The sequence below is a fragment of the Onychostruthus taczanowskii genome, unplaced genomic scaffold (assembly GCF_017590055.1).
Source record: "Onychostruthus taczanowskii isolate IOZ18803 unplaced genomic scaffold, ASM1759005v1 scaffold64, whole genome shotgun sequence".
In the NCBI taxonomy this organism is placed as follows: Eukaryota; Metazoa; Chordata; class Aves; order Passeriformes; family Passeridae; genus Onychostruthus; species Onychostruthus taczanowskii.
In genome coordinates, this window is record NW_024504122.1 from 3,071,922 (window position 1) to 3,092,649 (window position 20,728).

The 20,728-nt window shown below is 56.1% G+C and overlaps 1 protein-coding gene across 2 annotated transcripts; it reads right to left on the bottom strand.

Annotated features, from left to right (window-relative positions):
* Positions 1–686: 686 nt before the first annotated feature.
* On the bottom strand, positions 687–19,214 carry MMP11 (matrix metallopeptidase 11). 2 transcript variants are annotated; one of them, XM_041420495.1, is made up of 8 exons: positions 18,915–19,214; positions 10,241–10,491; positions 8,619–8,762; positions 7,486–7,619; positions 4,583–4,830; positions 4,128–4,341; positions 2,576–2,833; positions 687–1,718 (listed from the first exon to the last, which is right to left on the bottom strand). In XM_041420495.1, exons 1-8 carry the CDS (start codon positions 19,032–19,034, stop codon positions 1,585–1,587), a joined length of 1,503 nt encoding a protein of 500 aa, XP_041276429.1. In that variant the 5' UTR covers positions 19,035–19,214; the 3' UTR covers positions 687–1,584. The 2 variants fall into 2 exon arrangements, with proteins under 2 accessions (XP_041276429.1, XP_041276428.1); XM_041420494.1 differs by lacking the exon at positions 687–1,718 and having other exon boundaries at positions 1,922–2,833.
* Between the last annotated feature and the right edge of the window lie 1,514 nt (positions 19,215–20,728).

Below are 20,728 nucleotides of genomic sequence, written 5' to 3' on the forward strand. Positions count from 1 at the left end.
CCCTTCTCCTTCTCCATATACCAGGTATGGCAGTCCCTTTCCTGCATCAAGTTGGGGGCTATAACATTTTTTCCTGTTCTCAGCTGTCTCCCTGGTGCTACAGGGCCAGTGTTTCTTGCTTGAATAAGGCTCTTTGTCAGGGAGGCTCAACGCCCTCAGCACGGGACAACACAGTGCCAGCACAGACACTGGGGTGCTGAAACTGCCCGCCGGTGTTTGCTGAGCAGAGTGTGCACAAGGAGCTGCACTGCCTGATTTTGGTGCTGCTCCTGAGCCCAAAAGCCCACGTGTGCGATTCGTTGCCCCGCAGCATTTGAAATAACCCGAACCTCTCCACAACTGTGTGCAGAAATTCTTCTCGGCGATCGGGAGCGGGGCCTCAGGCTGCGATCGGGGAGGATCCGCTCCGCACGTACCCGTGCGAGTCCCAGGGGCCGCACCGCTCCCTCCCGTCCCCCCAGCACGGCTGAGGCCCTCGGGCAGCGCCCACCGGGGCAGAGGGGACCCGCGGGGCCGGAAGGCCGCTCCCCCCACGCCATGGCTCTCCTGCGCCCCTTGCCCGCCCCGAGCGGAGCGTCCCGCATCCCCCGGCCCGGCCCGGCCCCTAGTGCGGGCCCGCTGCGCGCATGCGGCGGGCGGGGCGAAGGAGGCACGGGCGGCACGGCGGGATGTAGAAAAGAGGCGGATTTTATTGTGGCGGGGCGGAACATAAATACACACGGAGCGGGCTGCGCTGGGCCCGCGGCTCCCGGCACATCCCCAGCGCCGCGCCGCGCACCCGGGCTCGGCTGGGACGGGGAGGGGGCTGTTCGCAGCCCGGGGTGTTCGGTGTAAGGCCGGGCAGGCACGGCGGGGCTGCGGTGCCAGCCCGGGCCCGGAACGGCGGTACGAGCAATCAGTGCATCTGAGCATCCCGGGATGGGAACCGCGGCGGGATGAGCGCGGGGCAGTGTCCAGCACTGGCACCCAGCACCGGGGAGGGAGCGAGGGAGGGAGGGAGGCGGCCCCTTGTCACTATACAGATCGGTACGAAATCCTAACGCATGCTAGGGATACAAGGTCAAGCCGGCTAGGGCTGCGGCAGGGCCCTGGCAGTCAGCACGGCTGCCCCGGCGGAGTGGGTCTGGCAGCAGTGCTCCTCCCCTGCAGGTAGGGCCGCTGTCCTTCAAAGCCCCGGGCTCGGGGGTCATTCCTCCTCGGCCAGCGTCTGCAGCAGCGAAGGGCTGCCGCAGTGAGTTGTGTAAACACAGGAAATGCCGTGGATCAGTTCTACAGGATGGGTTCAGATTAATTATGAAAGCGTGATCCCATTCCAGGCTGGCCTGATGGCTTTTGGGATGCTATTGCTAGAAGAGAGTGGCCTCCCTTGCCTGTAAAGAACATGGCAGCTGCTTTTACATTGATAGCAGCTGAAGCAGGGGCTGCTGGAACTGGAGAGGAGCAAACTTTGTCACTTGTGACAGACACCTGTTGTGTCAGATGCTGAGCCTGGAAGGAAGCCAGGAATGGCAGAGGGAACCCTCTGTGTGGCTGCTGGAGGTAAAGGGAGATGACAGGGGAGTGTGGAGGACACAGGCATGCCCCTCATCTGAAGGAGTTGGAGGAGGGTGTGCAGCTGAAGAAGTCCTGGCTGATCTGGCGTGGGTAGCCCTCCAGCACTTTCACCTGGACTGGGTCAAACTTCCAATAGTCTCGGCCCCTCAGGAAATAGGCAAAACCTGTGGGTGAGAGAGGAAGGTTTAGGAGAGGCAGCATTCATGTGGCTCAGAGCTCTTTGCTGGCATTTTGTTCAGCTGACACTCTGCAACACATGCGGTACTGAAAGAGAGCTGCAAGTGGCAGGAGATTTTACTTGGACCCAGGCTTGCGGCATTCACTTTTCTTTCACACTGTTTTAGTTTAGATAAAAAGTCTAGTTTTACTTTTTGGACAGTACACAGGATGGATTTTATTTTATTTTCCTGGTGGGTTTAAATACGCTTGTAGTGACCCAGCCCTGTGAGTGTAGGGGATTTTTAGGACAGGGACAGGCAACTTGTGAAGACCTGCTCAGAGCATCTGTTCTGTGGGCAAGCTGCCCTGGAATTTCGGCTCTGGAAGCAGTGGGGAGTTGTTTCACTTCTTCCTTAGAGAGGAAAGAGGCACTCACCACACCTGTCATCCCAAGCACCCTGGCTGTCCCCAGTGTTTCTGTGGCACTGCCCTACTGTTTTCAGCATGGGGCACACAGGGGAGGACTGGTCAATACCAAAAGCAGCCTGTTCTTTGTTCAGCTCCCCGGGTAGAAGTGTGGGCAGTGTTTCTGTTGTCTTCTCATCACTTCCTTTGGCAGCAGCAGTGAGAGGTGGGCAGCACTCTGTGACCATTCCTTGGTCAGTTATCTGCCTTCTCTCTATCATACACTTACATACCAGTTGCTGCAATTAATGGGAATGAAACTTCTCAATTCTCTCCCCACTGGAGGCAACTGCCCCTCTACACTGTATGGGACGTGTTGTGGTTGGGCAATGGCCTCTACTGCCCCGTGTGAATCTGCAGTGCTGCCAGGCAGAGCAGGCTGTGCTGCTGCACTGACCCAGCTCATCCTGGAAAGCGGCGTCGATCTCCGGCGGCACGCCGCGCCAGTCGGCCATGGCCCGCGGGTAGATGTTGTCCACCTGGCGCCTCTGGGGGTTGAAGCGCCAGTAGTTGCCGCCACTGAAGATGTAGATCTTGTTCTTCTCAGCCCCCCACACCAGAGCAGCCTGCACTGGGGATGCAGGGAGGCCCAGCTCCACGATTGGGGTGGGGCCAGATACCCGTCTCTCACCATCATAAATCCAGTATTGAGAATCTGTTGAGGAGACAGAAAAGGGAAACAAGGGGTCAAAAACTCTCATCATTTGGCAGTGAACTGTGCAACAGGAGCTGGGGCCTTGGCAGAGCTCCCACGGGAAGCTGTGCCTGAGAGGCAAAACTCCTCCAAGTGTAATGGATGCTGCCACTGTTGTGTGTCCAAAATGCTGTCAATGCATTGGCATCCCATGTCAGTCCAGCCTGGGGGGTGTTGGGGGACAGGAAGATCCATTTCAGCAGCATTTTTCTCTATTTGTGGAAGTTACAAAGGACTTGGCTGGAGGGACCAGCCTCTGCCCTGCAATCTCAGCACCTGGAAATCATGTGGGCATGCACAGGCACAAAGAGGGCATGTGGCTGGAAAGGAGCAAGCTGCAGAATCCAGGAAGAATTTGCCAAGTTGATATAGAGACTGGAAGCAGAGTTCCAGATTAGATTAAAATGGGAATCTCTGTAATTAGCCTACAGCATGTAATACTTTCCCCTTATCTCATTTTAACTCACCGTAGGAGCCTGCCAATTTTAGCACTGTAAGCCCTTGTGTGCAGGTCAGGTGCTCAGAAATGTGTTCGTGCAGGAGCTCTGCCTGCAGAGCCACTGGTGTGATTTTGGTGCTCAGTCTCATGGAGTGCAGACAGGGTGTGCACACCCACAATGAGTTCCCAGGTCATTCTGCATCCCTGCTATTAAACCTCCACTTGGGAGGAGCATTAAAGAAAGCAGTGGAGCTGAAACAGGGTTTGTTGCTGGCCTTGGACCCCAGAGGTGGCCAGGAGGTGGTTTCATTCCTAATCTTTCTGGTTGCTGCAGGTTGCCTGGCTCTGCACCCAGGCTGCCTGTGGGCTCATAAAGCCATGGGGTAGTAGCCAAGTTCCACATGCAGGTCTCTGAGGAGCAGAGAAAATGCTGTCCCCACCCTAAGCAGGACCCTGGGGACACAGGCACAACCAGGCAACTGCTGGGGTCCACTTCTGGCACAGTGCTTCCCATGACAGCCGGAGAGATGGAGCAAATGTTTCCTTCCTTTTCCTCTGCCAGGGCAGAGGCTCATTACAAATGTTTGTGTTCCAGGGAAGGAGAGTGGGATATTGTGGCTGTGTTTAAAACAAAAGCGAACCCTTGTTCTCTGTCCTCAATACCTGATAAAAAGTATAAATAGATAAGGAAGGAAATAACAAGGATTAGTGGACTGCTGAGGATTTCCAGATTTATTCTCCCAGGAACCTGCTGGGTCCTGACTACCCCTAAGTAATTGAGATTTCTGAGCCATCTGATCACAGTCCAGCTCTTACCTTGGAAGAACCAGATGTTGCCCAGAGGGTCCTCGAAGGTGGCATCGACAGAGCTGGGGATGCCCTGCCAGTGGCGAGAGGCCAGAGCCGGGTAGCCGTCCTGCAGCTTTCCAGCGCGGAGCCGCCACACGTAGCGGGAGCTGAAGAAGAACAGCTCCCCTCGGATGGTGGCTGCAGCGTCGAAGGCCGTGAGGCAGGCGTCGGGCTGCAGGGCCTGCCGGGGCACGGCGGGTCAGGGCTGCCACCCTGAGCCCAGGGGAAGGCCCCGTGTCCAGGCAGCTGCCCCGTTTGGGTTGGGCACGGGCTGCCCAGAGATCCCCTCCCTGCACGTCCCAGTGCCAGCCGTGGGTCTGGGATGTGCAGGATGGTGGAAGAGGCAGACACCAACTCGGGCTGCTGCCGGGGCAGCCCCAGCCAGGGTGTCGGGGAAGGGCACAGAGCAGCCCTGCACTCACCTCCACGTTGGTGATCTCGTTTGTTTCGAGGTCTGGCTGGGGCAGCTCTGCTGGCTGGGTTGGGGTTGGGTCAGGATGCAGTGAGGGTTTCCCATACAGGTACTGGATACCTTGCTTGTCGTCCTCGCTCAGGCTCAGGGGGTAGCGGAAGATGTAGAAAGGGGACATCAGGGACTTGGAGACAGCCGTGTGCTGCAGGCCCAGCACGTGGCCAAACTCGTGGGCAGCCACTTGCAGGAGGTCAGTGCCTACCAAGGGAAAAGATGGAAGATACTTTTGTCTACTCACATGCTTTGGCCTCCTGGGCTTGTTCCTACCAGTTACCAGACACTGACATGTGTTGTAGGAGTCCAAAAAGAGGGAAGAGAAATCTACCTCCAACTGTGTTGTTCCCGGATATCTCCTGTGTAGATCAAAAATATGTTTGTGGTTTTTTGGGGTTTTTTTGGGTTTTTTTTAAGGGCATAATAAAGGAGTTCACTGGTTCAGAAGCGCCATGAGTCAATTCATACACGTGGGTATTAACCTGGACATGTTGGTAGTCTGCAGTTCTGTTGTCAGAGGCTCTTGCCACCTCCTCAGCTACCAGGAAGAAAAGGATTTTCCGTGCACTTTTGGAAAGGAGAAATTTGCACAGAGAAGGAAGTCTAGACCAGAGGTGTAGGAGGTGGTGTGGTCAGGTTGGTGTTTGTCCACCCAGCTTGAAGCAGATGTTGGCTAGAGCTGAAGGTTTAGCAAGTCCCAGTTAGATCACAGCCACTGTGGAAGATGCTGGTGTTGGTGAGAGAGCTCTGGGATTAACACTTGCCAAAGGGGTTGTTACAGACAGCAGAGGGAGCTCATTTATTGCTTGTCTGGGGACTGTGTCAAGAAGGTGTCATTTAGAAATAAATCCATAAAAGATTATCTAATGTCAAGGTCTGAGACTTCTTCACCAGACTTAAACAGATTTATGGGAGACCATGTTTTAGGAATACATGACCTTGGAGCATCTACGAAAGGAGAGGGGGAAACGCGGATTTCAGTACACAAACTTGTCTTGTTTGGCAGGTTTTGTTTAGCTTCCAAAGGGTCTTTTCTAAAGCTGGTAAATTTCACTATGTCCCAGCATATTCAGTCAGAAATCCTCTGAGCTGCAGCCCGAGGGATGAGAGCAGCAGGGATGTGGGTCAGGCAGCCTTGGTGCTCCAAGCAGGATTTCCCTGCTGGCTCCAGGGGAGCAGGTCACTTGTCAGCACCAGGAGCAGGGAGAATACAGTGGGGAGGAACCCCTGGGAAGGGTGGAGGGGAAGGTGAGCCCTGCCTTCCTCCACTGGCCAGTTTTACCTGGAAGCCATGAATCTGCACAGCACTGACCTGATTAAATCAACACATCTAGGTCAGCTGAGAGAGTGGGATTTCCATGCCAGTGATTTATTACAAACTTTCAGACACTTCTGTTTAGCTTGGCAGGCTCCTCACTTGCTGCTTTCCAGTGTTGGCAGATGAGCTGTGCTGTCAGATTCTGCAGGGGAGGTGCACAACAGCACAGCTGGAGGAGCTGTTCTGGACAGCATCCCTGTGTCCCTCATGGATGGTCCTCCACCTGGGACCTGCTTCCTGCACGGCCCTGGAGTGACCCCAGGACACACTCATGCTCTCCCATCAGTAAATGAGGCCAAGGATTTCCCTGTCTCACTGAGAGCTGAGTCAAGGATTTATCCATGTTTATATCGTAAAGCTCTTTTCAGCATATTAAATGGCAATTAGCTCCAAAGAGCTTTTACAACAGTTATTTATGGATGATATGGGAGGGGGGCAGAAGCGGGGAATGCCATGGAATGCCATGGATTCTGATGGGAACTGGGTCCACTTTTGCTTCTCTGGTTTGCCCCCAATGCTGTTTTATGGGAGAATGCAGGAAATTCTTCAACAACAGAGGGTGAAAACCAACAGAGCCCACCCCTGCCCCAGGAGCAGAAACCCCTCTGCAAAGAGGTCCTGTGCTTGTGATTCTTGTTTTGGGTCAGCACAAGTGGGGCTGGAGACACAGCAGTGCTGTGCCCCACGCAGCCAAAGTGGCCTACAGCTGGCACTGACATGGCAGTGGCACCCCACGGGCTTTGGGGTGCCCACTGACATGGCCAACATTTTTGGGAATCCCCAGAGAGGCCTGGGGTTAACTTGGGTTTTGTGATTATTTCTTTGTCCATGTAGATAAACTGGGAAGGAGAAGGAGGAGCTGACCCGGGTTAATTTTGGTGAGTCTTCCAGAAACTGATGCTCTGGGCACTGCTCCAGATGGTCCCAGGCAGTATCTCATGAGAGTGCAGTATCTCATGAGACACTGTGACACCAGACCCTGAGTGCCCAAGCAAAGAGCTACCAGCTTGGATCTATTATTAGCAAAAATTTTAAAAAGAGTCTTGACTGGATGTGGTGTTGTTTATGGTCAGAGCATTCCCAGGCCATGGGACAGAGCTGGAGCCTGGCTGGTTTCCCTTTAAGGACTTGTTTGAGGGCAGAGGGTGAACAATGCCTGCAGGGCCTGGCACCGAGGCTGTTCTTTGGAAGACAACGGTGCCACACAGAGCTCCAGCCTCAGTTTTCCTTCATCCTTTCCTTGTTTCATTTCCAATGACTCCGGCCAATGCTGGGTGCAATTCCCCAGTGGCAGGGCACGTGGCTGGGCAGAAGAGCCATCTCTTGCTGCCCCACACAGGAGGAATCCGTGGGGAAGCCGGGGTCCTGGACCTGAATGCTAACAGCTGGCTTCTAACCAGTGGGAGATGACAATGCTCACCACAAAAATAGCTGTTCCCTCTCAGTTTTACAGGGCCCCTGTTCACAGCACAGGGAATCATTTCCAAGTTCACTGACAAGCATCCTGGAGCACCCACAGCTCCCCTTGAAACAGTGCCTACCCAGGTTGTTCCCAATCGTCCAGGTCTCGTCATAGTCAAAGTGCACGTCTCCTTCCCGGTGTGTTTTGGGGAAGAACGCGTGTGCCAGGATCCCTCCAGGCCCATCAAAAGGCAAGTTGTCTCCGTGCCAGTACCTGGAGGGAAGACACATTGCACCTCAGACAAAGGGCCGTGGAGCTCCAGCATCGCATAGCCAAAGGTGGGAGGCACTGAGAGGGGACAGAAGCTCTCATTCTCACCCTGAGCTCATCCCGCTGGTCTAGATCAACTGCTCAGAGCAATTCCAATTGCCACAAGCCAAATTCTGCTCCAGAGCCCAAGGAAGCAGCTAGATCACACCAAGCACTAAGGAAGCAGATCTCAGTCACACCAAGCTCTGGGGAGTTTGTATGTTTTCTCAGGGATATTTCTCCCCCTCCCCTCTCCAGCTTCCAGCCCAGAGCTGACTGTGGAGCCTAAAGAACTAAGGAGGTGACTGCCTAAGCCAAGATTGAGCTGATATTTCTGGGTGGTAGGGGGCTGTGGAGGGGCAGCTGGCAGCAAACCCAGCCAAACTCTCAGGTCCTCACTCAAGCCAAGCCACTGATGAGTAATGAAGGAAACCCATGAGAGATGTGGCCACTTGAGAGAGCTGAGGGAGACAAATACACAGCATGGAAATCACATCACTGCTTGGACAGTCTCCACTGCCCTCATTAGCTCTGTGCAAACATGCAGCTCAGGGAAGCCTTTGCCCCAGTGAGTATTTTGCCAAAAGGGAATTTCAGGCCAGGAGCCAAGATTCCCTTAACCAAGAAACTATATTTGTCTTTGGGCAGACAGTTACATCCTTCAGTCAAGGGACAGGATGGAGGACCTGAAGATGGAAAGTCAAAACAAACGCTTAAGAAAACAGCCTGTGGGCAGAGAAACGTAAATGTACCAGGAAAATTAATGAATGGTCAGTAATGGTGCTGAGTGGAACAGCTGCACTCACACCGAGCAGCCCACGACTGACAAAACTAAAACGAGCCCAGTGTCTGACAGCAGAAATGAGCCCCCATGTAAGTGCCTGAGTTGTGTGCTGGCAGCCTCTGCTCTGGTTGCAGCCCTGCTCCTCTGGCAGGGGGAGGCTGTGCTCCCGCCGTGCCCACCTGGTGAAGTCGATGACGATGTCAGCCCGTCCCTCCTGCACCTCGGTGAAGGTCAGCGGGGTCACATCACTCCAGACTTTCAAAGCTTCCTCTATGGTCCTTCTCACCTTAGCTTTTACAAGTTGCCATGGGAACCTGATGATTCTGGAAGGCAACAGACACTGGATGAGGAGAGCATCCCACGGGTGGGCTGTCATGAAGGCGCCAGCTCTACAATCAGCATCACCAGGACCACCATTCCCAGCACCAGAACATCTCCAATCCACACATGCACTGCTCCAGCACCCTCTACCAAGCAACATGTGCAGCAGATCAATCCCATCAGTGTTGAAACCCTCGGCCTGATGTGCCAGAGGTGAGTTCCCTGGAGAGTTTTGCAGATTCTATGTTGTTCTGAGGTGCCACAGCACTTCTCAGGTCTATCCCCTGTAAGGCCACCACCACAAAGATTCCTGAGAGTGGTGTGATGTGATGTCTTCTCCTTAACCACTACATTTTTTGCCCCTGGAAACTTGGGTTCACTGAGTTGCTCCCACTTCCTCCAATAACAAGAGCAGACTGAAATGTCTTCCACAGAGGGAAGTTTCTTTCCCTTCCATTAACAGTAATGTTAACAGCTTAGTGTAAATCTCTTCTGTAATTCTTTCTTTAACACTACTGACCAAAAAGAAAAAAAAGGAATAAGCCTTTGTTATCTGCAGCTTCCTGATGGTGTGAGGAACTGTCTCCTGTATTGGATTAAGCACAAGATGATTTACATACTGTCAAGGTCCATATGACTGTGCTCACTTCTCCACTCATACCCCTGAGGGCAGCTGCAGAGGCAGCACAACCCTCCCGCCAGTGTTTTGGGCAGATTCACAACTGAGAATGTGTGGAGTGATTTGGGCAAAACTTTATACTGAAGTGGTGTTTATGAGACCATCAAAAACAGCTGAATAAAAAAATCTTAAAATAAACTGTGAGGTGAGCCCCCTGCGGGGTGGCTGTGGGGGCAGAGACACAGCAGGAGAGCGCTGGTGGTGGGGGCTCAGCTCAGCATGTGTGAGGGCAGTGACAGAGTAGGGCAGTGACAGAGTGGGGCAGTGACAGGGTGAGGGCAGTGACAGAGTGAGGGCAGTGACAGAGTGAGGGCAGTGACAGAGTAGGGCAGTGATAGGGTAGGGCAGTGACAGGGTAGGGCAGTGACCCTGTGTGCCCAGGGGTGCTGGTGTGGCACTGCCCGGGGCTGAGGCAATGGCTGTGCACAACGGGAGGGCAGCTGTGTTTGGGAGTGTGCTCAGGAGGTGCTGGGGACAAGCCTGCCGTGGTTTGGCATCTGGCTCCCCTGGCCCCTGTGCCTCTCACAGTCACATCCCAGCTCCAGAGATACCAGACCGAGCATTTGGGCAGGGAGAAGTGAACCAGCCTGACTGCCACACCAGCCTGATTGTCACACCAGCCTGGCTGTCACACCCCCCTGGCTGCCACACCAACCTGATTGTCACACCAGCCTGATTGTCACACCAGCCGGGCTGTCACACGAGCCTGGGTGTCACACCACCCTGGCTGTCACACCCCCCTGGGTGCCACACCCCCCTGGGTGCCACACCAGCCTGGCTGCCATGGCAGGCCTCCCTTACCTGTAGGTGAGGTTGCTCTTGTCCCAGCGGCCCCCGGAGAGCACGAAGCGCTTCTGGCGGTTGCGGCCGCCGGGGCCGTCGGGCAGCGCCGGCAGGTCGGGCACGCCGCAGCGGCGCGGGTTCCAGCCGGCCCGGGGCCCGGCGGCGGCCGCGGGGAAGCCCTTGGCAGGCACAGCCGTGCCCACGGCGTTCACCAGGGCAGCCAGCCAAGGAGCCTGCTCCTTCCAGGTGTGGTGCTTTCGAGAGATGTCCTGAAAGGCAAAAGCAGAAGCGCGACTTGAGTGTCCGTGAAGATGCAGAGGAGTGGGCAGCCCGCAGCAGCCCTGCGGCACAGTTCACTTCTGCCAGGGCTGTTTCCCCACTGGCAGGGCACAGCCTGCTCCCCACAAACACGCCATGCTCCCTGCTCTGAGGCTGGCTCACACCTGGGGGGCACTGTGTCGTGCCATGGCACCCACTGAGCACTCAGCTATTTTTGGTCCACATTTCCTTGGCAGCCGGCCGGCAGGAAATACTTTTGCAGGCTGTGGATGAGAACCAGACCCTTCAAGTATAAAACAAATCACTAGGGAATAAATTCTCCCCCTTTGCCCTACATCCTTTATTCCCTGCTGGCCTCGGGGAGAGGTGACATTAATGGGAGGAAATCTCTTGTCCCCAGTACGCAGTTGTGCTCCTTGTTGTCCCTTCCGTGGTGTCCTCTTGCTGCCCTGGCACCCTCAGCAGGGCCAGTGGACACGGCAGAGCCGGACACAGGGATGTGGGTGACAGCCCAGCCCACGGCAGGGAGCAGCAGAGACTGTCCCTGCAGCCCCCACCACTGCCTGAGGGAAGGACTGCGCCGTGTCCCCTCACCTCCTGCGCCTGTGATTCTGCTCGGGATAACATCTCCTGGGCTCTCCCACACTTGGTTGGAAAAACAAGGTTTCTCTTGACAACATTAATTAATGCTAATTAGCTGACTTCCACTGGTTTCCTTCCCATGTTGCCACCATGAAACACGACCCAGGTGTCACCTCCAAGCTGCTGTGAGGCATGTGGGGTGAGAGGTGCTTGATCCACATCGCTGTGCTGCAGAGGGCCAAACACAGATTTTTTTTTTGCTGATTTTATGCAGCAAATTAAAGGTGTTTGAGCAGGGAGGAGCTGAGATGCTGCAGTGGGGCATCTCTAGCTGGACAGGCAGGCTCCAGAGGGAGGACCTGGCCTTTAGGCAGGCTCTCTTCCTCTGCAAAGAGCTGCCTTCTTCCTGGCTGCCCTGCCAGCGACACGGGGGTCAGGCTGGCATGGTGCCAGAGCTGCCATGATGCTGTAATCCACATGCTGCCACCCTCTGTTCCACAATGAGCCCATTCACGTGGGCTGGAATGAAGTGTGAAGGCCTTGGCATCAATTCCACCACTGAGCTCCCGGCCCGTGCCCCTGAGCCAGGCACGGATGGACAGGGGAGCCAGGCAGGGCACACAGGCTGCACTCTGGGTGTCTGCACATCACTTTGGGCTTTTGGTGTGCCTGTCACCCCTCCTGCCTGCTGGCTGGTCCTCCACAGACAGACAGACAGACAGACACCCTTGGTGGCTGGGCACCTGCCAGCCTGTGCCTCAGAGCCATTGGTACAATCCTGGGGTCCCAGTGCACTCTCACACCCCACAGGAACTGCACCAGCAGAGAGAGAAGCCCTTTTCACATCCTGAGCAGCAAAAGCTGCCCAAGGCACCAGCCACGCACTGAGCATCCATGCAGGGCTTAGGGGGAGGAGGAGCACGGGCTGGGCTCCGAGGAGCCTGCACCGGGCTGCTCCTGCTGAGGCTGGCACCCTGCCAGGCTGAGGTACCTGTCCTCTGAGAGGAGCTCTCTGAGAGCCACCTGGCACCCTGCCTGGGCTGGCAGCTACTGCTGCAAAGGACAGCTGGCAGGAGAAGCTGACAAGGTTCATGCTCTGGCCAGCAGCTTGCTGTCAGCGCCGATGACACCGAAGCACACAATGGCAGCTGTGTCACCAGAGACAGCCTGCAGGGCTGCTCAGCCCCTTGCTCCTGGGTGCCCCCACTGCCAGATCCTGGCACCTGAGGCCTTGGGGTGAGGAATGCATCTGGTTTTCCAAGGCCAGGAAGTGCAGGGCCTAGGAGCACAGGGAAACCCTGAAGAAGTGCTCAGGTGGCTGGGTGGGCTGGGGTGACCCAGATGCCTTACCCCTGGTTTTTGCCTTGATGATGCTCTGCACTTTCCCCTCCTGGGAAGGCCAGTTTCCTTACAGGCTGGGGTCACTGCCATGAACTGGGGGTTATCACTCTCCTCTGACCAGGAGCAGAGGAGAAGCTGCCTGTTTCCTTCTTGCCCTGAGGAATCCCTTGCTCAGAGGCAGAGCAGAGGCAGCTTTGCTCTCCCCCTTTGGTCAGCTCAAGGCACTGCTATGAATCCCAGCTTTCCAAACCCCACTTTGCAATACCAGGACCCTCCCTGCTCCTCCTGCCCTGTGCAGACCCAGTCCTGGATGGGGTGGGTGCTTCTGTGGGTGGCTCTGGGTGGAGCAGGAGGTGGGACCTGCCCTGTGTGTGCCCCTGGACAAACAGTGCCTCTCTCCCTGTCGTCACCACACCGACATTAGCACCATGGCAGGAAAGGGCTGGAAAATGCCACTGCAGGCAAGGGGAAATGTGACAGGCACAAACCACTTGCCAAACAATGCTCAGGGGACACCCAGGCTGCAGATCTTGGCCTCCTTGGCTGGACACACCTTGCTGCAGGCACTTCCCAGGGATTAGATACCGTGTCCGCTTGCTTAAGGTTGCATCCTTCCCAGCCAGTGCCGAGCCCTCCCTCTCGTGGGGAGATCTGCTTTGTTCCCTGAGCTGTGCTACCACACCCCGGCTGCATTGCTCGGGGCTCACTGGGGCCCTGCTGCTGCCCAGGCTGCTGCAGAGCTGCCAGGGGAAGGGGAGGAGGGCACTGCCTGCTGGGCACCCATCAGGGCATCCCCACTGGTGCCATCCCACCAGCAGAGGGGAGGGGATTCCTGAACACAAAAGCAAAGGAAAGTGCCAGGGTTTGTCCCAGCAGAGTGCAAAACAGATCTGAGCCTCTGGCTGAGCGTGTGCAGGCACTTGCAGTGCCCCTCCCTGCATAACCCACAGCTGGGCATGGGAACAGCTGCCTTGTGGTCGAGGAAGAGGCCAGGGCTTTGCAATAGAGGCTCATCAGTAAATGTGAACACAGCACAAGCACAGAGAGGATTCCAGCCTTAAACCAAGGGTTGAGGGCAGTGAGGACAGCAGAGGAGCAAAGCTGTACCAAAGAGGGCTGTGCTGCAGGCTGGTCACAGCTCCTCACAAAGAAAGTGCCTCCTCCTGCAGCCTCGTGACTGAAAGGCTGAGGGGGAGCAGGAGGGAAAGGACAGATCCCACGGGACAGCAGAAACCACAGCGGAGGTACAGGCTGCCCACTCAGTTCCTCACAGCTTTATCAGCCTTCAAGTGCTGTGATACAGCAGCCATCACCTCTGGGTCTGCTGGAGCCAGATGAACACCAGCCAAGCTTCCCAGGAAGTGTTCCAGCCATCCCAAGGAGCCAGGAGCATCTTTAACCTCCTGGTGTTGGGCAGCACTCACCCTGCAGAGCCCCGGGAGCAGCAGCAGCTGCAGTGGAGCAGCAGCAGCACCGTGCCTAAGTGAGCTCAGGGGTGGGGCTGGTGCCTGGCTGACAAACCCAGGGCTCTCCTGTGCCTGGCTCCATCCTCCTCTGCCTGCCTGAACTTAAACTTGTGTCCTCTTTGTGTAATCACCTGGGTTCCTGGCTGCTCCCGTGGCATGGACATGAAAGGAGACCCCTCTCCCTGTCAGACAGGAGTGACTGGACAAGTTACAGCCTGAATCCATCAGCCTTGGGTGCTTCCCCTGTCACTGGGGCTGTTTCCTCTTCATTTGGGGAATGAGCTCATGGACTTTGTCTCCATTTCCCTGTCCCTTCTGCTCCTGCTTTTCCATTGCTTCTGTTTCTGCTTCCTCCTTTTGTTACTCAGAGCATTTCCAAGGCCCTGGTGTTTGCTGCCTCTGGCTGGCAGCATTATCCCACTCCTCCCTATGAGCCTGCACCTCAGAGCACTCCTGCCCTTATTTCTGTGAGGAAAAATAGTAGAGATGCTTTCTCTTGCAGTTCTCTCACCCATTTTTGTCCACTGCGGGGTGGCCATGCCCCCAAGGGCTCTGCACCCCCTGAACAGCAATATTCCTGCCTGAGATCAGCATTGTTCTCCTAATGCAGAGACAGCTTTTTGTGCAGCCTGCCTCTCAGCCCAGCATGGATTTGCAGGGGTTGGATTTGAAAGTGCTGATGGTTAATGGCAAAACTGGAACCAGCTTCATTCAGCATGGATTTGTAGGGGTTGGATTTGAAAGTGCAGCTACAGCTGATGGTTAATGGCAAAACTGGAACCAGCTTCATTCTGGTCAGGTTGTGTTCCAGGAGCAGCCTGGGCTGGGAAGGTGCTGATGCTGCAGGTGGAACTTCATGGCAGAAACATGATCGTGGTCTGGCCTAACCCCGAGCTAAATGTGCTCCTGGTCAAGGCACTGCTGGTGGAAACAATGCCCAGGCAAAGCCACCAGGTTTATTGATCCTTCCTCCCCAGGACAAGGTCTCCCAACCCCTCCATGGATTCTTTGCTCACACAAAATACTTCAGCTCCAGGACTCCTCCATGCTGGCTGCAGCCTGGTCCCACTGCAGGCAGGGAGAGCACAAAGGCTGAGGCCAAACAGGAGCTGCTGCAGTGCCTGGCTGTGCACAACTGTTGGATTTTCCTCTCCCCTCACTTCCCACAGCCCATGGCACCATCCAGCACTACCTCCCGGGCCCTGACAGTTTGTTTCCGGATTACTTGGTGGTAGTTGTTGTTGGCAATGAAAAAAGGAAAATGTTTATTTTTCCTAAGCAACATGGAACATGAAACATTATAGACTGCAAATGTTTATGGCCACAGACAGAATGAGAAGAACCAGGCTTTGGTGTAACAAGAGAAAGCAAATGAATAAACACTACAGGACTATTTTTATTATCAGACATTTTAATTATGTGACAGTTTGTGAGACTATTCCATCAACAGCACCACAACCAAGCTGCTGGTGTCACCCAAGCAACAGTTTGCCAGAAACAGGAGTACTTACAAAGCAAACAAGCCCCAGGATGCTGACATAGCAAAAGGTTTCAAGAGCCCTTAATCTGATGACCTAGAATTCCCCTTGAAATGAAGAAACTGCTCTAGGATGTGGCACACTGCTGGCAGGGGAGCAAGGGGGTTGAGATGTTTTGTTCATTGTGCAGTTACATCCAAGCTAAGGGGAGCCATGAGCTACCAGTGCCTCTCTCCTGCCTAAATCCACCAAGAGGAGGAAGTCTGGTCACCTGTCTGTCCTTGCTGGGACTCCTCTATCTGCACCAGGATCTCAGCGAGCATCTAAAAACCTGTATGTGGCCTCAGTGAACCTCTGAACTGCCCTGCTTTTCATTTTGCTGGGCAGCTATGTGCAGACTCAGCTGTGCTCCCATTTGCTTTTGGCTGAGCCATCCCCAGTACAAGAACACCCACAAACCCTTTATTTACCTGTCCATATATTTGAAAGTAGTAGGAAAGAGCTACTTAGTAGGAAGAAGTAGAATGAGCATCTCTGCAGGACAGCTTTCCACCCAAAATCCTTTTCAAACTCCTACACAGTGCATCCCTTCTTCTGCAGAGCCCCACAAGTTATGGTGCCAGGGCAGGATAAGTGGGGGGAAGCAAGTGTAACATAACCTGGAGAGGGGATCCTCCCCAAACTGCTTCTCTCCTCTCCTTTCCCTCCCGATGTGCTTTGCCAGCTGCACCCCAAGCCCTGCCACACTGCAGGGTGTGTGTGTGCTGCCCGTGGAGCACAAACACAACAAACCCGCTGCAGAATAACTACTCACATGTGTCTTGGGTCTCTCCCAGAGCAGAAGATAAACATGCCTAAAATTACCCCAGCGCTGACTGCAGGATTTAAATAGCCAAACCAAGGAGTGCAAATCAAACCCTTCCTGCGGGAGCTGCCCGAGCCCGGAGCGAGGCAGGCGGGGGCTGTGGGGAAGGCAGTGCCCTGCTTCCAGAGGGAACCTGCTGTGCTCAGGGGGACAGCTGCAGCACCCCTGACGGGTTATGGTGGTAGCTGGGAGGGTGCCCACCACTTCTCCACGGAGAGAGACCTTCCCAACAAATGCAGGGGCTTTGATTTCCCAGGGGAGCCGAAGGCAGGGCAGGAATTCAGTGTCTGCGCGTGCACAGCCCGAGGACTGCTGATCTTTTGTTCTCAAGTTTTACAGTGGACACCAGACCCAGCCTTTATTCTGCTCTCAGTTTTCTCTTTCTTTCCTTAGGCATTAATGTAAAAGTGAAGGAGCTCTAGAGTTTGCCTCAAAGAACACAAGTCCTTCTGCAGCTTGCCCTGTGGCCTGGCTCTAAAGCGAATCTTAGCCCTGGGTTCTCTCCCCTCTCAGCTGCTGCCGTCCCGATTCACGACCGGAGCACAAACAGCCCTGCAGCGCACTGCTGCACCCTCCTTGCCTAGCCCACGTACTGGCACAGCTCCTGTGCTCTGTCTCACAGCAGTGTGAATCTCTTTTCCCGGCTCAGCCCCTTGGCTCCTTTCTCATTCATCACCTGACAGCAAAAGGTGCCCAGACAGGAAATGAGCTGCTGTCAGACATGAGGGAAACATCCCTTTGTGCAGCAGGCTGGGAGCAGTCGGAGAAGGGAGCACGTGATGGCGTGGCACAGCTCCCTGGGAGAGAGGGCACAGTGGCCTCTGTCAGCCCTCAGTGCCACCTCAGCTGTCCTGCACCCGCGTGCTGCCTGGCCGGAGGGCAGCGGGAGCGCGGCTGCCAGCCTCCATCCTGTAAAACTGCCTGCGCCTCGGAGGCAGCAGAATAACCTTCAGAAGACTTGACAGCATATGAGGAACCCGGAGGAGCAGCTGTTTGGGATGACAGAACTGCTGTTTGAAAGGATGGGGGATCACCTGTCCATTTCCAACCCAACCAATGCAGCCACCATCTCTGCAAAGGCTGAGTCAAACACATCAGTCTGAAACCCCGAGCTCCACGTGGCTGGTCCAACTCACGAGCACAAGGCATTCCTGAACAAAACAGACCTGCAGGAGTATCACCTGGAACTGCTCCAGCCAGGAGGGAGGATTAGCACTCACAGAGCAGAGCTCTAGCCTAGGATGGGGAAGAAATCACCTCTCTGTTGGCAGACTGCCACCTGGGGGAACCTTGTGGAGCATGGCAGTGGATTTGATGGACCAGGAGTCTGAGCAGCCCTGACCCCTGCATTGACTCTGTGCCCTCCAGCACTGTGGTGTACTTCCACCTCAAGGGCTACCAGCCAAGTCAGCTGAGCCCCTGCAGCTCTGCAGGCAGTCAGCAGCTGAGGGCACTGGCACAAGGACACGAACGGTGACATGGGCAGCTGGACTGGGCTCGAGCTCAGAGGGTGAAACCCACGCTGGCTCTCCCTTCCCCAGGACCCACACAGGTCCCTGCTGACAGCCAGACCAGGAGCAGGGCTGTGCAGGTTCCTCCAGGAGCAGCAGCTTCCCAGCTTGCACAGGGCAGAGCAGGAGGCACCTGCCATCGCAGCAGTGTCCCACGGGAACCGGCAGTCTGCAGCTCTGTGCGGGCGGAGCTCTGCCCTCCCAGCCCATCCCCTGCTGCCCTCGGACGGGCCTGAAGCCCGCAGAGCGGCGTCACTCCTGGAGCGCAGGGTGCCACCAGCAGCGCTTGGCCTCACCTTCCCCAGAGGCAGAGCGGGGCCAAGCACGGTGACATTTCGTTCGGAGGAATGCGAGCACTTTGGGGGCCAGGGCTGCTCTGTGCCAAGTCCCAGCCCACAGCAGATTTAGCAGCCAAGTTAGAAAGTGCTCAGATGACAGAGCTGATAATAAAACCATCGACAGAACCTGAACTAATCCCCTTGGGCTGCTACTGGGCATTTACTCTGTTATTATTTCATGGCACAGCAGCCAAGCGCATGTCCATAATAACCCGATTACACACGCACACATTCCCAGCACAAGGAGCTCTCTGTCCTCCCCCGTCCCCCAAGCCCCCCGCTCGCCGCTGCTCCTCTCCGGCAGCGCAGTCCCTGCTGCTCGCAGCTCCGTCCCAGGTGCTGGGATCGGGCGGGCATGTGCAGGAAGAAAGAGCCCTGCTGCTCCTCTCCTGCCTGCGCCTTTGATTCATCCCTTCAGTCCCGTCTCCCCGTGACTTCTCGGAGCTGCCAGCACAGCGTGCAGGGGGTGTTGGAGCAGCAGCGAGGGCTCTACTGCCTGTGAAGCACGGGGGATGCCGCGTCCTCTCCTAAGCTCTCCTTGTCCCGGTTCCCGTTTTCCCTCGGGAACACGGCTGTGAAAACTCCCCAACAAGCCAGGAGGAGCCCGCGGAGCGGGAGGCACGGCCGGGGCAGGGGCACCGTCCCGCGGCCGGTGACTGCCGGCAGCGCCGCCCGTGCCGGCATCCCGAGCGCGGCTCGGGGGTGGATGGAGCGGCGGGGGGAAGACGGCTCATCCCGTTCAGCGGAGGATCTGCCGGGGAGATACCGCCCTCGGGACAGCATCGGAGAGCGGCGGGGGACACGGAGGGAGGCACCGGCGGTCCCGACTCACCGGCTTGTGTCGGCGGGCGGGCGCGGCGGGCGCGCAGTGCAGCAGAGCGGCGGCCAGCAAGGCGGCAGCGGCGGGCAGCGGCGGGCGGGCCATGCCGGGCGGCGGAGCGGGCTCGGACATGGGGCAGAGGAGGAGGGGGGGGTCCTCGCTGAGCCTTTTATCCCCCCACCGTGGCCGCCTGCCCTCCTCCTCGCGCCTCCTCCCGCTCCTGCCTTTTGTTCTCCCCGAGCCGCGGCTGCACGGGCCGGGGGGACACGGCCCGGCGGCATCGCGGGAGGGGGGTCCCGCCCGTCCCGGCTGCTCCGCCCCGCCACCCCCCGGGGGCGGAACGGGGCGGGACCCCCCTCCCACGCCTGCCCGGCACCGGCCCCCGGCCTCCGGGTCCTGTCTGCCTTGGGGCGCCTTTAAACGGGCTCCTTTAAAGGTGTCTTTCACCTCTCCTGCCTAAGGGCACCAAGGACTAAACCCCGTCCTCTGAGTGCCCGTCGAGACCGCTCCAGTCCCCGTGGGGAGTAGCTCACAGCCGAGTTTTAATGTGTTTGAACCCATGTTTTGCCGGTGCAGGGCTCTGCTTTGCTCACTTTTTCACTCAAGCCCTTCACTCACCCTTTGCAAGAAGGGTTTCCCGAGCAAGGATGCTGAGGGAGGGGAAGGAAGGGAACAACTCCCCATTTTCATTTTGGAGATGCCAAAGCCTTCTCCATCTGCTCAGCCGCCTGGAGATGGAGGCAGCAATGCACAGCTCTGGTTTCTTGGTTCCTGTTTCTATGGGAGAAGCCCTGCATTGTGTCAGCATCTTCTCAACAGACTGAGTTTAGCTGAAAATTGTTTCAAGAAATGTATTGCAAATAAGAGAACTTTGATCTCCAGCTGCCTGGGCTGGTGTGCAGGGAGTGAGTAAGGCTTCCTGACATCCCAGGCTCTATTACTGCTTTATTTGTCTGTGATCAGTTGTTCATGTTTAGTTTTATGAGAACCATACTGACGATGTAAATACTGGGTACGGTGAGCAGATGTGAGAAAAAAGAGCCTGGTCTTGGCTGGCTTTGGGAGGTGCTGCAGTGTTTCACTCACAGGCTGTTAGCAAGATGTCCCTGCACTGGAGCACCATGCTCAGCATATCCCCGAGGCCTTATTTGTAAGAGGGGACAGGGGAGCAGGGAAAACCACGGTGCACTGTGGAATTTACCCTTCTGCTCTTATTCTGGCTGTGCCCCAGGAATGCAGAGCAGACCCTTGTTTCTTGCCTTTCTCTGAGCCAGACAGCTGGGTCCCAGTGAAAAAAGCTTTCCTGCCTTTGTCTCTCTTTTCTTTAGTGTCTTTTCTTTTAGTGCTGGTGTCTCTGGGAGCTCAGTGCTTTCCAGCCCATGGCAGTGGAGCCCTGGGGAAGCAGGGAGAGGCATGGGAGCAGCCTGTGAGGCAGCAACAGGCAGTTTGGCTCTTCTTAATGAAGGGAGATTTTAAAGGGATGTTCTGGGAAACTTGGTCCCTGCAGTGATGGAACTGTGTGTGAGAACTGCTGGCTCCTGCCAAGGCACTAGCACAAAAGAGAATGCATGTTGTGTTTGGGATCACAGATATTTCCCAGCCAAGCCAGTAGAAGTTTAGCAGCAGGAAAATGGCTGTTGGGTGTTCTAGAGACTCTTGAGCCCTGTGTGCAGCCTGCAGAATTCCTTCTTGTTGTGTTCCTAAGCTGGGAGCTCTCTCGTCCACTGTCTGTCCTGTCCATGCAGCCCATGGATGCACAGAGGCTGCTGCCAGATGAGCACAGGGCTCCCACCCCGGACAGTGACACCTCCCAGTGTGACATCTCC

Excerpts from the sequence above, each read along its gene's own strand:
- MMP11 (XM_041420494.1), bottom strand. The coding sequence starts at position 19,034 with ATGTCCGAGCCCGCTCCGCCGCCCGGCATGGCCCGCCCGCCGCTGCCC. Across the intron at positions 4,831-7,485 it reads GACGATTGGGAACAACCTGG|GCACTGACCTCCTGCAAGTG; the intron begins GTAGGCACTGTT and ends TTCCCTTGGTAG. Across the intron at positions 4,342-4,582 it reads ACGAGATCACCAACGTGGAG|GCCCTGCAGCCCGACGCCTG; the intron begins GTGAGTGCAGGG and ends GTGCCCCGGCAG.